The 16600-nt window shown below is 42.4% G+C and overlaps 1 protein-coding gene across 1 annotated transcript in view; it reads left to right on the top strand.

Moving 5' to 3' along the window:
• Positions 1-16600, top strand: part of AHRR (aryl hydrocarbon receptor repressor) — a 238436-nt gene that overhangs the window by 211623 nt on the left and 10213 nt on the right. The window contains exon 7 of the mRNA XM_075271111.1: positions 5002-5135. Within this exon, the coding sequence (XP_075127212.1) occupies positions 5002-5135 (134 nt within the window). The remainder of the gene's footprint in view (positions 1-5001; positions 5136-16600) is intronic.

The raw sequence follows: 16600 nt of genomic DNA, 5'->3' as shown, positions 1-16600 counted from the left end.
CACGAGCAGGCTCATGTCCTGCTCGTGTCCTGTCTGCTACTGTGCTGAATCAGCAAAGCATTTCATCAAAGCATCAACTGATTCAAGTGTCCTAAAGGGACACATGAAAAAGTAAAAAAAAAAGTTTAAAAAAAAAAAAAAAGTGTATGAAAAAAGTAATAAAGTTCTAAAGTCCAAAAATCCCTTTTTTCTATACAAAATGAATTATATAAAAAAAAGCACTAAAAATTAAAAAAAGCAATGCATATTTGGTATTGCCGCGTCCGTAACAACCTGTACAATAAAACTGAAATAATATTTAATGTACACAGTGAACGTCGGGAAAAAAAAACGGAAAAAACTCGCCGGAAGTAATGATTTTTCGCCATCTCACCATACAAAATATGCTATAAAAAGTGATCAAAAAGTCATATGCATCCGACAACAGTACCAATAAAAAGCACAGGTTGTCCCGCAAAAAATAAGCCCTCAACCAACACTGTCAACCGAAAAATAAAAATGTTACGCCTCTTAGAAGATGCGATGCAAAAAACATTGATTTATGTCCCCAAATGTGTTTTTCCTCTGCAGAACTAGTAACACATAAAAAAATAATATAAATGAGGTATCGCCGTAACCGTACCGACCCGCAGAATAAAGGGAACATGTTACTTATACTGTACGCTGCATGGCGCAAAATTAAAAAAGTAAAACTCAATGCCAGGATTGATTTTTTTTTTTAAATCCAGCAAAAAAGGGTTAATAAAATGTATTCATAAAGATGTAGACACCCAAAAATGGTGTCATTACGAAATGCATCTCATCCCGCAAAGAATAAGCCCTTATATGGCCGCGTCACCAGAAAAATAAAGAAAATATAGCATCTCACAATGTGAAGACAAAAACCCTCAAAAATCGCCAAATTATTAGAATACAACTGGCGGCGTCAGGAAGGGAATATATAAGCTGTGCAAGCGCATATCAGGGGACACCCCAGATTTACAGCTTATGAGGGAACAGACACCAGAAGTGACCCCCAGAGTGACCCCCAGAGTGACTCCCCCAATCATAGGAGCTACTGGGACATAGTAGGGAATTTGGTGTTTGCAATGTCCTCCGCAGAGCTTATATATTCCCTCTTCGCCATCCGCTGTGCAGTCACGTCCGGGATACTAATACTCACTACACCCCCTGATAAATTCTTTGAGGGGTGCAGTTTTCAAAATGGGGTCACTCCTGGTACCCCATGGAATCCACTTTTCTGGTACCTTACAGGCTCTACAAACATGACATGGCGTCCAGATACCAAACATCTGAATCTGTACTCCAAAAGCCGCATAGCGCTCCTTCCCTTCTGCACCCTGCTGTACGTCCAAACTGCAGTTTATGACACATGTATGACACATGTATGACACTGGTGTACCCCGGATAATGCACGTAATGTCATATGTGGGTATAAACTGATATTAGGGCACAGCTGGACACAGAAGGGAAGAAGGGTCATTTGGTTTTTGGAGCACAGACGGTTTGGTTTTTGGATGCCATGACACTTTTGTAGAGCTGAAACGCTAGTAAAGTGGAATCCCCTGATATGAGACGTTATTTTGGAAACTACACCCCTGAAGGATTTCTCCAGGGGTACAGAGAGCATTTTTAACCCCCAAGTGTTGCTATAACTTATTATCCATAAATGAATACGAAGCGGATTGTGAGAGGTGAAAATGACCATTTTTCCAGGAATACGTCCTTTCAGTGCGTAATATGTTGTGTCCACCTTGTATCAGAGATGAACGCTCTAAAAGCTGTTGTGCCTGGGATACCCGTTTAACAGTTTTTGGAGTGTCTCTGCTGACATAAGTCGGGCACAACATGTTGCACGCTGAAATGGCAAATCTGTAAAATTTTCATTTTTAACTTCTCTATCAGTTGCGATTTCATTTCTGGAAACTAAATAAATGCAACACTCAAGGGTTAAAAATTCTCGCTACACCACTTGATAAATCCCATCAGTGGGGTAGTGTCCAAAATAGGGTGACATGTCTGCGGATTCCACTTTATTGGCAATTCAGGGGCTTTGCAAAAGTGGCATGACGTCCAAAAACCAAACTGTGCTCCAAAAACCAAAATAGCGCTCCTTCCCTTCTGTCCCCGGCTGTGCCCAAACAGCCGATTCTACCCACATATTGGTATTAAGTCCGTTATCCGGGGTACACCAGTGTCATACATGTGGGCATACACTGCTATTTGGGTACCCAGCAGGGCGCAGATGTGAAGGAGCAATATGTGCTTTTGGAGTGCAGATTTAGATTCTTCGTTTTTGGACACCATGTCACATTTGCAGAGACCCTAAAATTGCCCCTACAAAATGGGGTCACTTCTTGGTGAATTCCAGTTTACTGGCACCTCCAGGGCTCTGCAAAAACAACATGGCACCCAGAAAGTCCCTCTAAATCTGTACCCCAAAAGCTAAAACGCACAGTGGTCCTTCCCTTCTGAGCCCTGCTGTGTGCCCAAGCAGCAGTTTACACCCACATATATAATTTTTTGACCCCCGGGATGGCCCCTTAATAGTTTTAGGAGTGCAAGTCTCTGACAACACAAAGTGGGTGCAACGTATTGGGCACCGAAATGGCATATTTTTAAAAATTTCAATTTTCATTTTGTACATTAAATTTTTGGGAAGCATTTTAGGCTCAAAATGATAATACCTCTTGATACATTCCTTGACAGGTGTAGTTTCTAAAATGGGGTCACTTTTGAGGGGTTTCCATTGTATTGATACTTTAGGGGCTCTGCAAATGCGACATGGCCCCTGAAAACTATTCCAGCAACATCTGCCCTCCAAAATCCAAATAGCGCTCTTTCCATTCTGAGCCCCACCATGTACCCATACAGCAGATTATTGCCACATATGGGGTATTGCCGTGTTCAGAAGAAATTGTGTAACAAACTGTGGGGGGCTTTTAATTCTTAAACTATTTGCAAAATTAAAACTATGGCGCTAAATGGACGATTTATTGGGAAAAAAAGTAATTTTTCATTTTCACGTCCCAATGTTAATAAAATCTGTGAAACACCTGTGAGGCCAAAATACTCTACCCCTAGACAAATTCTATGAGGGGTGTAGTTTCCAAAATAGGGTCACTTATAGGGGGTTTCCACTGTATTGGTACTTTAGGGGCTCTGCAAATGCAACATGGGACCTGAAAAATATTCCAGCAAAATCTGCCCTCCAAAAGCCAAATAGCCCTCTTTCCATTCTGAGCCCCGCCATGTTCCCATACAGCAGATTATGACCACATATGGGGCATTTCTGTGTTCAGGAGAAATTGTGTAACGAACTTTATGGAGCTTTTTCTCCTTTATCCTCTTGTGAAAATTAAAAATTTGGGGCTAAATTGACAGTTTGTTGGAAAAAAAGTAATTTTTCATTTTCATGGCCCAATGTTAATAAAATCTGTGAAACAGCTGTAGGGTCAAAATGCTCACTCTACCCTTTAATATGTTCTGTGGGGGGTGTAGTTTCCCAAATGGGGTCACTTTTAGGGGGTTTCCACTGTATTGGTTCTCTAGGGGCTCTGCTAATGCGACATGGCACCTAAAAATAATTCCAGCAAAGTCTGCCATCCAAAAGCAAAATAGCGCTCCTTCCATTCTGAGCCCCGCCATGTTCCCATACAGCAGATTATAGCCACATATGGGGTATTGCCGTGTTCAGGAGAAATTGTTTAACAAACTGTGGGGGGCTTTTACTCCTTTAACCCCTTGTGAAAATGAAAACTTTGGAGATAAAGTGACATTTTAGTAATTTTTCATTTACACATTCCAATGTTAGTAAAATCTGTGAAACAACTGTAGGGTCTAAATGCTGACTATACCCCTTGATGAATTCTGTGAGGGGTGTGGATTCTAAAATGGGGTCACTTTTGGGGGGGTTTCCATTGTTTTGGTACTCTAGGGTCTCTGCAAATAAGGCATGGCGCTGAAAATTATTCCAGCAAAATCTGCTGTTCAAACACCCAGTGTCGCTCCTTCCCTTCCATGCACTGCCGTGTGCCCAAAAATCAGTTTACACCCACATGTGGGGTATTTCTGTGCACGGGAGAAATTGCACAATAAACTGTCAGATGCATTTTCTCCTTTAACCCTTTGTGAATGTGTTAATTTTGGGTCTAAATGAATGTATTAGTGAAAAAAAATGAAATATCTAAATTTCACTGCCATATTATTTTTATTCTTATGAAATGCTTAAAGGGTTAACAAACATCCCAAATGCTGTTTTGAATAATTTGAGGGGTGCAGTTTTGAAAATGGGGTAATTTATGGGGGTTTCTATTATACAGGCCTTTATAATTACTTTCAGAACTGAAGTGGTCCCTAAAAAATTGGTTTGGAGAATTTTCTTCTAAATCTGGAAAATTGCTGTTACACTTGTAAGCCTTGTGACGTCCAAAATAAATTAAAAGACAATCAAAATATGATGCCAATATAAAGCAGAGATATGGGAGATAATATTTATTCATGTATTTGGATGGTATGACTATCTGCCTGAAAAGCAGATAATTTCACATTTTGAAAATTGCAATTTTTTTCAAATTTCCATCAAATTTCCTAGTTTTTTTTATAAATAAATGCAAAAATATTGATTAGTGTTTACCACTAACATGAAGTATAATGTGTTACAAGAAAACAATCTCAAATTCATTTGTGTAAGTTAAAGCGTCTCAAAGTTATTGCCATTTAAAGTGACACATGTCAGTTTTGAAAAAAGAGGCCTGGTCTTTAACATACTTTTGGGCCTGGTCCTTAACCGGTTAAGCAGATAAGGTTTCTATGTATCGGTTCTCAAGAGGACCCAAAGAGCAGAGATCCGAACACTAGTGTGAATCTAGCGTCACTCTTGATGAGACAAGAGTGGTCAGCCACCAAATGACCACCTATTCATGTATGCAATGCTATTACAACTCAACCCTTACAACAAGGAGTTAATATATTTGTATTATGATATTGTTTTTAATGCAGGAGAAGAAGTATTCTTACAAAAACTATACAAAGCACAAGCATCAAATTCCAGCAATTCAGAGTACTCCTCGTTCCTCAACCGATGTTTTATTTGCCGTGTTCGATGCCTTTTGGATAGCACTTCTGGATTTCTGGTGAGCTGATGATTTGGCCCTATCTGACAAATAACTTATGAAATAAACTTATTATAATGAGAACATAACTCACATGTAATGTTGAAATGTTGGGGTCTGTATAGATTTATAAATGAATACTTATAGAGACCACAATACATACTATATGGAAATATTCATAAATATAATGTATTGAATTTATGCTTAGAATTAAATTGGGGCTGACGTCTAGTCTCTGCTTAGATATGAACTTAAAAATGGAGCAAATATTAGCAATTGTGTAAAAGAAATCATTTTAATTCAGACTCCCTGACCTTTTTCTATGGATACATTGAACACACAGGTTTGAATATAGGCAGGAATCATTGAGTCTGTTCAACCCCCAGACAGTTTACAACTTGCATGAATTCTGCCACACATCTCCTTAATATTGTTATTAGATATGAGCGAGTAGTACTCGATCGAGTAGGTATTTGATCGAATACTACGGTATTCGAAATACTCGTACTCGATCGAGTACTACTAGCTGTTCGAAGTTTAAGGTTCGATGCAGAACCAGCGTTGATTGGCAGAATGCTATACATTGCCAATCATCGCTGGTTCTTCTCTTACCTTTAGAAGTCTTCTCCCTGCGGCGTCTTCCGGCTCTGAATTCACTCTGCTTAGGCATCGGGCCTGGGCAGAGCCGACTGCACATGTCCGCTTGTAGTGCGGGCATGCACAGTCGGCTCTGCCCAGGCCCGATGCCTAGCAGAGTGAATTCAAGGCCGGTAGAGGACGCGGGGACACTGCGCAGGGAGAAGAATCCAGCCCGATCCTCACTCATGGACTTGGTAAGTAGAATTTGATCGAATGTTGCGTGCCCCTGAAACGAGCATTTCCCCCATAGACTATAATGGGGTTCAAAACCCGTTCGAACGGTCGAACAGTGTGCGGCTGTTCGAATCGGATTTCGAACCCCGAACATTTTAGTGTTCGCTCATCTCTAATTGTTATTCCTTCTACATTTCACAAATACATGGTATACTCCAGAACAGTGAATCAGCTAATGTATGATATTAGTCTTAATTTACAAAGGGAGGATCCATGATGAAGTCTATATGTAGCTGCACCTATCATCAAAGGCTTTTTCAGATTTGCTAATACATAATGCATATTCCTTGAATAAATCTATATGGCAATTTGTCAGAATAAACGGTCAGGATAAATTTTGCCATCAGTTGTACGTTGAGTTTCAAACATTTTCTCCAGCATTGCTGGGATAGGTTGCCAATGGATATGATTATGAATGCAGGAACTTTCTATAGTCTGAGACTTGTCTTACACCCAGCCAAGATTTCCTTATTGTGCCTGGGTTATGATGTCAGACATGCATCTTCCCTGTATGTTTCCGTGGCAGGATAGGGCAAGATAGGGTTGAAGAGGAAAATTCTCCACCTGCACTAACTCCAGCTCTTTGCATTAGATACTGTTCCAATCATAAGGGCGCAGTTGGGATTTTTCCTCTAGCCATCACTCTTCCCAAGCAATAAGTGCAGTTAGTTTTGGTATCTTATATGATACTGTATTTAAGCTCTGTATTCTCAGATAGGTGGTCTCAGGCAGGAACAGGCAAGGTACTCATCCCTCTGACACTATCCAATCTAAGGGAGACAGGCTCAGAGAGTTCAGAACATCCAATTGCCTGTTCCTCTATGAGACCACCCAATTGACAGTATAGAGCCTACATACCAGACACCAAAACTGACTGCAATGATTTCTCAGGAATGGAAGAAGTTGTAATTACTAGGGCAGCATCTATTAAAGGATGCAAAGAACTGAAGTTGGTGTAGGTAGTGACAGGTGCTCTTTAAAAGGAGCCCCTTTCTGGAGATAGGTGGGACCCACAGCGATCAGACATGTAAAACCCATAACATTGTGGTTAGCTCTGCAGCAGTACTTTAAAAATTATTACTATATGTAAAAACACAAGTAGATGTATGTCTTACACTGAGGTTTACCAAACATTGAAATATAAGCAATCCCTTTCGGTTAGATAAAACTGTGGTCATGGTGTGACTTTCAGACATATACTGTATTTATCCACTGCACTAATTCCTCACAACAATATATTAAACTGTGGTTAGCAGCATTTACATCTCCCAAGACAGGACTTATGTCTATTATTTCTATGACATTAGTTGCCCATATTGGATGACATTATATTTCTATAATTTAGTCATATATACCTCTCAACAGTGAAAATTGTAGTTAGTATAGATCAATCATAAATATACAAGAAGTGTCTTGTTTAAAGATATAGATCATTGAGGGAGTTGTTAGGATATACATTGTTATTACATTACTATTATATTATAATACTAGCAGTTACCCGCGACTTCGTCTGCGGGTTGGTGGTGGAGTTGAACCGCTTATATGTGTTGTCCCCCCATCTCTGCCCCCAGTTCCTTGTCCCCCCATCTCTGCCTCCAGTTTCTTGTCCCCCCATCTCTGCCCCCAGTTTCTTGTCCCCCCATCTCTTCCCCCAGTTTCTTGTCCCCCCATCTCTGCCCCCAGTTTCTTGTCCCCCCATCTCTGCCCCCAGTTTCTTGTCCCCCCATCTCTGCCCCCAGTTTCTTGTCCCTCCATCTCTGCCTCCAGTTTCTTGTCCCCCCATCTCTGCCCCCAGCTTCATGTCCCCCCATCTCTTCCCCCAGTTTCTTGTCCCTCCATCTCTGCCTCCAGTTTCTTGTCCCCCCATCTCTGCCCCCAGCTTCATGTCCCCCCAAGTCTGCCCCCAGTTTCTTGTCCCCCCATTTCTGCCCCCAGTTTCTTGCCCTTCCATCTCTGCCTCCAGTTTGTTGTCCCCCCCATCTCTGCCCCAGCTTCATGTCCCCCCATCTCTGCCCCCAGTTTCTTGCCCTTCCATCTCTGCCTCCAGTTTCTTGTCCCCCCATCTCTTCCCCCAGTTTCTTGCCCCCCCATCTCTGCCCCAGCTTCATGTCCCCCCATCTCTGCCCCCAGTTTCTTGCCCTTCCATCTCTGCCTCCAGTTTTTTGTCCCCCCATCTCTTCCCCCAGTTTCTTGTCCCCCCATCTCTGCCTCCAGCTTCATGTCCCCCTCCTACACCGCCCCAGTGTAGTAGCACTCACCTTGGCCACGCTCCCCTGCTGCTCTCTCTGCTCGCTCAGTACACATAGTTCTCGGGCTGCTGCCTGTGTGTGTCCTATATGAGGCAGAGCGAGACCCCAGCGTCAGGTTGCTATGACGCTGGGCCACGCTCTGCTTCATATACGCCACACACTGACAGTAGTCCGAGAACTATGTGTACTGAGCGAGCAGAGAGAGCAGCAGGGGAGCGTGGCCAAGGTGAGTGCTACTACACTGGGGCCGATGTAGGAGGGGGACATGAAGCTGGGGAATGTGGCTGATCCCTGGGGACATCCCCCCCCCCAGGACACCCCCTCCCCCCGCCATCTTGCTCACTGTGTCCCTGCTCAATCGGCATGCCCACATTCAGTCCCCAACCTATGGTGCCGCAGCCCTGGCTCTATAGCCCGCCTATAGCCTGCCATGCACCAATAGGAGGTGCGTGGACAGACCAGCGCTGGCAGAATGCCAGCTTCTACAGCCGAGCCCGGTGTGGTTTTTGGAGGGTCACGGTGGCGATTTGGGGTGAGTGACCCACATTTAAAGTAGCCTATTACCCCTCAACGTTTGGCTGTGATTGAGGAACAAACATCCAAACACGCAAACCCACAAACATCCAAACTCACAAACTTTCACCTTTATAATATTAATAGGATATAACATTATTGTTATATTCCAAAATGTATCAAAGCAGTAACAGTGAAACCTTCCAGCTGTAATATGTCAAGAAATAGTAAGTTGCAAACAGCGCTCCAGTGTAATAGAATGATGTAATAAAGCTTTATCCTGGAAAACAGCTAATAATTGATGTTAATACAGTTAACACCACAATCCTGCTCTTATTTCATGATACAGCATCTTGCCTCTCCGGTTAACCACTGACTTCATTCTGGCCACTACTCTGTTTTAGCATAACACTGCTCTAGCCGTAGGTCACATACATCATACATGCTAACTTAAAGGGCTAGTGTACACTAAGTAATATTAAGGTACCCAAGCTTTAATATAGGGGTTATACAGCTTTTTTGAGAATGCTGACATATCCTCAAGATATATTTTCAATATCAGATTGATGGGGGTCCAACACCCGACACATGAAGAATTTGCTTTATTGATATACTGGATATTTAAGACTTGGTTTGAGTAATATTAGTTGCAAGTTTGGTAAGAATTTTCTATTATCATATAGTATGTATAAATATCCCTAACATCAGTACCTAGCATTGATAGAGATTGTATCAGTCAGGTATGGTAACCTCATGAGTGCTAGGTTCTTCTCTTTGTGGTTATTTTAGGGTAGTAGTGCACAAGAGTTTGTTTTTAAGGGATTCTATGCTAAAATGATAGTATCTTGCACTCCATGCACTATAGTTTTGGGTGTATTACATTTTACTGTGCAATATTCCAGGAACATGACATTGTCAGCATTTCAGATTCTACTTCAAAACCAAAGTGTGGTTGTTAACATACTATAAAGTGTGGTTGTTAACATACTATACTTTCGAGGTTAATATATTTCTATTGTCACTGAATTTCCCAGGCAATACCCTACTCAAATGGACCACTCACGCCCTTCGTCACACAGACAGTCCATTGACTCATAGGGCCACTGTTTGATGTTTCATCCTCTCTGTGGTGCCTGTAAATTGAATAGCACCGAATTGAAATTTTAAAAAAATTTAAATAACTTTGTTATTGGTAGAGATGGGCGAACCGATCAAGATTTGTTTTGTTTCGGGTTCAGGAGGCTTGGGTCCCAAATTCTTTTCAGGTCAAACAAGTTCGGTATGAACCACACCATAAATTGACTTAAAACACTCTCAGGCCTACCAGAAACCTATCTATATAATTTCTAGCTCCCTAAGGCAGACACAGCCGAAATTATGTCAAAGTGAAAAATGACATGTAAGTCTAAGGAGAAACGCATGTTTACCAGTGGAGTTGAACTTCGAGTTTACTCATTATCACTCACTTTTATGCATTTAAACATTTAAGACGCTCTGAAAACTACCCTTTTCTGGGAGCAGGTGCTTGCCCATGGTTATTTAGAAACATGGCAGCTATATTGTGAAAATAAATGGTTTTGTAGAAAATGTCCCCCTTTTTGTAAGTTCTATAGGCTTATTATTTAGGAGACAAATTTGTGGCTGTGAGCCTAGCTGGAAATGAATGAAGAATTTGCTTTTCAAAACAAAAAAAACACAAGACCACAGGAGCAGAAGAACTAGACCGCAGTGGGAGACATTGGAGCACGTTCATTTTATTTTATAAACCTCCCCTGATGTATGCATTAAATGTCGGATGATGGACAAACACTAGGGCATACAGAAGATAATATGAACTGAGGAGGCACACAGGAGCAATAATTTAAAGATACATACAGGGGTATTATTCATTTACAGGGGATTTTTGTACTATATGTTTTATAATTGGGGAAGCAGGATGGGAATTTTATGTAGGTGAGAACAATGTGGGTCAGGTACCTGAAAAAGTTAGGAGCCAAAGATGTCTGTGCTGAAATCTTTACTGAGACAATTCATAGCTAGAAGAGAGATGAGAAATATGTAGAGGCAGTATCTACCTTCTATGGTCACTGTATAGTGAGTGATAATATTGGTAACTGCATTGGGGGCCCACTTGGATATGTTTGCCCTCCTTGTGCAAACCCCTGGCTACACCTCTGTTCCAGACTCATCATGGAAGGTGATTGGAAGAGAGCCTTTCACTACTATCTATTGATGGGGCTTCTCTAAAACCCAGGAAAGTTAGAGGAGGCGTTGTCCACAGGCAGAGGTCCTGTGACTACAAGCTACTGAGCCACTCTGCCAATGCTCTGTTGATGTGGCATCTGCCCCACTGTTCTCATACTGGGGTAACCGTCAGGAATATCCAGGTTCTTTTCTGTCTCCCAAGTATTTTTCTTAGGGTCATAGAATCCTTTCCATGTCAAAAGACATTCTAGTTGTTAAAGCTGGCAGCCAGGCCTGTGCCACAAATTTTTCTCAAACTTCTGTAAATTGTCCCTCTGCCATCACAATGCTGATGTGGCCTCCTCTATTTCCTCCACACTGGACCATCTCCAACTCCAACATCACTCGGGCAAGCCCCCCCCCCTCCCTCATTTCATTTTATACACTATGTTTTAAGCCAATTTAAGTTGTGGTTCATACAAAACTTGTTCGACCCAAAATGTACCCAGGATCCAAGCTACCTGAACCCAAATCAAAACAAGTCAAGTTTGTCCATTTATAGTAAATACTACACTGTCTCTTACTATCTTAGCCATTGTCTTCCTGCAGACCTCTCCTCCATCTCTACCACCAGTACACTCCATCCATATCAGACCCTCTTTTCTTCCTTCTCCCATGTACAGCTCTCACACACTTTTCAGTCTCTTTAATCGCCTCTTTACTTCTTTTAGCAGTGATACCAAATATAAGCGCTCACATAAATCACTGACCCACCTTCTGTCTCTGTCCATGTTACTCCTGCTAGCTGCTGGGAACATCTCTCCTAACCCCGGCCCTCCTTCCTTCACTAACTCTTCTTCCTGCACACATAGAAGGCCTACAAACCTCATCAATATGTACCGTGTTCCTTCTCATCTCTCCCCTGTGTCTTTTAACTGCTCTCTCTGGAACGCCCGCTCAGTGTGTAACAAACTAGAATACATTAATGACTTATTCCTTAGTAAATCCCTCAGCCTGCTCGCCCTTACTGAAACTTGGATCCAGCAGGCAGACACAGCCTCCCTTGCTGCTTTGTCTCATGGTGGCCTACAATTCTCACATACCTCTAGGCCTGACAACAGGCAGGGTGGTGGGGTAGGCTTACTTCTGTCACCACAGTGCATTTTTCAGGCCATTCCACCGGTACCATCACTCACATTCTCCTCATTTGAAGTCCATGCTATCAGACTTTTCTGCCCACTCTCCTTACGGTTAGCTGTGATCTACCGTCCACCTGGCTCACCCTACCAATTTTTGGATCACTTTGCTTCTTGGCTTCCCCACTTTTTATCCAGTGACATTCCTACCCTCATCATGGGTGACTTTAACATCCCTATTGACACCCCTCACTCCCCAGCTGCCTCACAGTTTCTCTCATTAACCACTTCTCTTGGTCTTTCACAATGTTCTTCTTCTGCCACACATGTAGGTGGAAACACGATTGGTCTTGTCTTCCATCGACTCCTCACAGTTTCTAAATTTACTAACTCTGCTCTGCCCCTCTATGATCATAACCTTCTGTCTCTCACCATCAGTGCCCTCTCCCCTTCACAAGATACACCTACCCAACACACATATAGGAACTTGTGTACTATCGACACCCAGCACCTCTTAGATACTCTACAGTCCTCTCTGTCCCCCATCTCCTCAATCTCCTGTCCCAATCTGGCCACCAGTCACTATAATGAAACCCTTAAAAATGCATTGGATGAGGTGGCTCCCCCCTCCACTCGTAAAGTCCCACGTAGGAGGCAGCAGCCCTGGCACACGCCACAGACACGATTTCTTCAGCGGTGCTCTACATCTACCGAACGTCTCTGGAGAAAATCACGCTCACCTGCAGATTTCCTCCACTTCAAATTTATGCTTAAAACATATAGTTCTGCCCTTTACCTCGCCAAGCAAGACTATTTCACCGCCCTCATCTCTTCTCTCTCCAGCAACCCTAAAAGGCTTTTTGAAACTTTTCACTCCTTACTCACACCCAAGGTGCAGACACCATTCACAGACCTTAGTGCTGATGACCTGGCCACGTATTTCCATGCTAAAATTGATAAGATCCGTCAGGAAATAACTGCCCAAGCCCCAGGTGGCATTGATCCCACCACCTACCATAGCAATGATCCCCTCTCCAACCGCACTTCAGACTGTCCATTCTCATCTTTTGAACCTCTTACAGAAGAGGAAGTCTCCCAACTACTTTCTTCATCTCGCCCTACAACCTGCAGCAGTGACCCCTTCCCCTCACACCTTCTTCAATCTCTGTCGCCTGCTGTCACTACTTACCTTACTAAAATATTTAACCTCTCTCTCTCTTCTGGAATCTTCCCATCCTCCTTCATGCATGCTGTTATAACCCCGCTATTGAAAAAACCCTCCCTGGACCCATCCTGTGCTGCTAACTATCGACCTGTCTCTAACCTCCCCTTCATCTCTAAACTCTTGGAACACCTGGTCTATTCTCGTTTAATCCGCTATCTCTCTGCTAACTCTCTGCTTGACCCCTTACAATATGGCTTCCGCGCTCTGCACTCTACTGAAACGGCTCTCACAACAGTCTCCAATGATCTCCTAATGGCTAAATCCAATGGCGACTTCTCTCTTCTTTTTCTTCTGGACCTCTCTGCAGCTTTTGACACTGTTGACCATCAACTCCTCCTCACTATGCTCCGCTCAGTTTGCCTCAATGACACTGTGCTCTCCCGGTTCTCCTCTTATCTATCAGACCGCACCTTCAGTGTATCATTTGCGGGCTCTGTTTCCTCCCCTCTTTCCCTTGCTGTTGGGGATCCTCAGGGCTCGGTCCTAGGCCCCCTCCTCTTCTCTCTCTACACAGCCCCCATTGGACAAACCATTGCCAGATTTGGCTTCAGGTACCATCTTTATGCTGATGACACCCAATTATACACATCTTCCCATGACATCACCCCTGCACTCATACAGAACACCAGCAACTGTCTCTCTGCTGTCTCAAATATCATGTCCTCACTCTATCTGAAACTAAATCTCTCCAAGACTGAACTACTACTGTTTCCACCATCTAATCAATCTGTCCCTGATATATCCATTGCAGTCTCAGGCCTTACTATAACTCCTAGGCAGCAGGCCCGCTGCCTTGTGGTCATGTTTGACGCAGACCTTTCCTTCACCCCCATGTTGAATCACTCGCACGTTCATGTCACCTCCACCTCAAAAACATCTCCAGAATACGCCCTTTCCTTACCAGAGATACACTAAAGACACTTATTGTCTCTCTGATTCATTCTCGCCTTGACTACTGTAACTCCTTACTAATCGGTCTTCCCCTCACTAAACTCTCCCCTCTACAATCTATTCTGAATGCAGCGGCCAGGCTCATCTATCAGGCTAGACGCTGCAACGAGGCCTCTGGTCTGTGCCAGTCGTTACATTGGCTGCCTATTCAATATAATATAAAATATAAAGTTATCACTCTCATCCACAAGGCTTTCCATAATGCCGCACCCCCATACATTTCCTCCCTCATCTCTGTCTACCGCCCAACCCGTGCTCTCCGCTCACTCAATGACCTAACACTTACATCCTCTATTATCAGAACCTCCCACGCTCGTATACAAGACTTCTCCCGAGTTGCACCACTTCTCTGGAATGCTCTACCCCGGACAATCAGATTAACTCCCAATTTCTACAGTTTCAAACGCAAACTAAAGACGCATCTTTTCAGACAAGCCCATCACAATGTCTAACGTAAACCCTTATCCCTCCTCTGTCCCCGCTCCCACATTTCCCCACATGATATGATGTCATCTCATGCTAACTTTATAGGTCCAAGCTCCATCCACATGTTACAGGACACGACTGGTGACGGCCCATAAAGTCTTATGCTTGTGTAATGACAGTCACCTCTGTTACAAAAGTGTCTGACCTCTATATAAGTAATACCGCCCCTGCTACCTCTTGTGTCACCCCCTCTACCTCATAGATTGTAAGCTCTTGCGAGCAGGGCCCTCAGTCCCATTGTGTGAAATGATTTTCTTTGTAATGTATCTGTCTGTATTTGAACCCTACAAACTGTACAGCGCTGTGGAATATGTTGGCGCTATATAAATAAAATGTATTATTATTATTATATTATTACTATAAGTATATAGTAAATTGTACATTGTAAATATATACTTATAAAACTTATTTACTTTTCATGAATCTTCATAAGAAACAAAACACTTACTTTTCAAGTGAGTAATAGCTTAGCTTTCACTCCATAATAAATAATTGTTTCATGTGATTTAGCAAAGCAAATTTTGTGCAACTTACTAAGATCCAAAATGTCACGCCAGCCTGGCATAATTACAGATCCTCAGTGGCATAGGTAAATATGCCATTGGCAGTATGTAGCCTAACTATTAGGTGTTAAACAGCAGTAGTATATACAAAGTAACAAAAGCAGATCAGAACTATGTAAGACTAAGGCACCACAGGACGTCCCGCAGCAAAAAAGCGCTGCAGGAAAAACCTCAGCGGTAACGCATCGCGGTTCTTCCCGTAGCGCTTCAGACAGAAAGTTTGCAGAGGTTTCCTCTGTGGAATTTCTGGTACAGTTATCCCTATTGGGAAATCTCAGACACCTATTGGGAAATCTCAGACACTTCTGTAGATTTTATTATTGACATGCTGCAATTTCCAAATCCATGCTGGTTTTGGAAATCACAGTGTGTCCACACTGCGGTTTTTACTGCACAATGGGCATGGCTTCCCTAGAATCCCATCCACTTTGCCCTTACTGTATAACACCAAGATTTTTCCCATGGTGTTTCCACCTAGGGCAAAGCGCAGCTTTTACGTCCTGTGGGGCCCCGGCCTACAATAGTGTTTTGTATACAAAAGATAGCTTTTCTTCTATATATATTCAAATATAGCTGAAGTTCTAACAGTTGTATGGTTGTACAAGCTCTCACATATATATATATGGATGAACTTCCTTTCTATACACCTACACTCTGTACTGTTTTTTTTTTGCCATTTTCACACTTATCACATCTACTAATACACACAAATGAATAACTATTTTAGTCTATATTCCCTTATGGAAATTGTTTGGAAGAAATTTGTACAGCTGTCACATTAGTTTGCACAGAACTTGCGAAGATCCATGCACATTCTGCAGAAACCCAGAGGTGAATACATTTCTGCAACACATCTGCAGCATGGAAATTTAGCATTCTGTATGGTTTAGAAAGTATGTATGGAATAGTTACATAGGGAACTGGAATGACTACAAAGAGTTTTTTTTATCTTCATCTAGGCTTCATGTGTCTTGTGATGGTACTTTTAAACAACTTTTGGTTTCCTGGCAGTATTTGTGTCATTAATTTGTTTTGAAAGAAATTTTTTGAGAGAAGTCCTCAGTAGTTGATACCTTTTTTAATGGCTAACTCAAAAAGTTTTTTGATGACATATTTCGAGCTTTCGGGACTACTATAAAGGTCCCTTCATCAGGATGGTATAACACAATGTCTACCTTCAGACATTGTGTTATACCATCCTGATGAAGGGACCTTTATAGTAGTCCCGAAAGCTCGAAATATGTAATCAAAAAACTTTTTGAGTTAGCCATTAAAAAAGGTATCAACTACTGAGGACTTCTCTCAA

This window comes from Leptodactylus fuscus, chromosome 4 (assembly GCF_031893055.1).
Source record: "Leptodactylus fuscus isolate aLepFus1 chromosome 4, aLepFus1.hap2, whole genome shotgun sequence".
In the NCBI taxonomy this organism is placed as follows: Eukaryota; Metazoa; Chordata; class Amphibia; order Anura; family Leptodactylidae; genus Leptodactylus; species Leptodactylus fuscus.
Note: the sequence above shows the minus strand (reverse complement) of the source record. Positions and strands in the feature narration are given on the sequence as shown.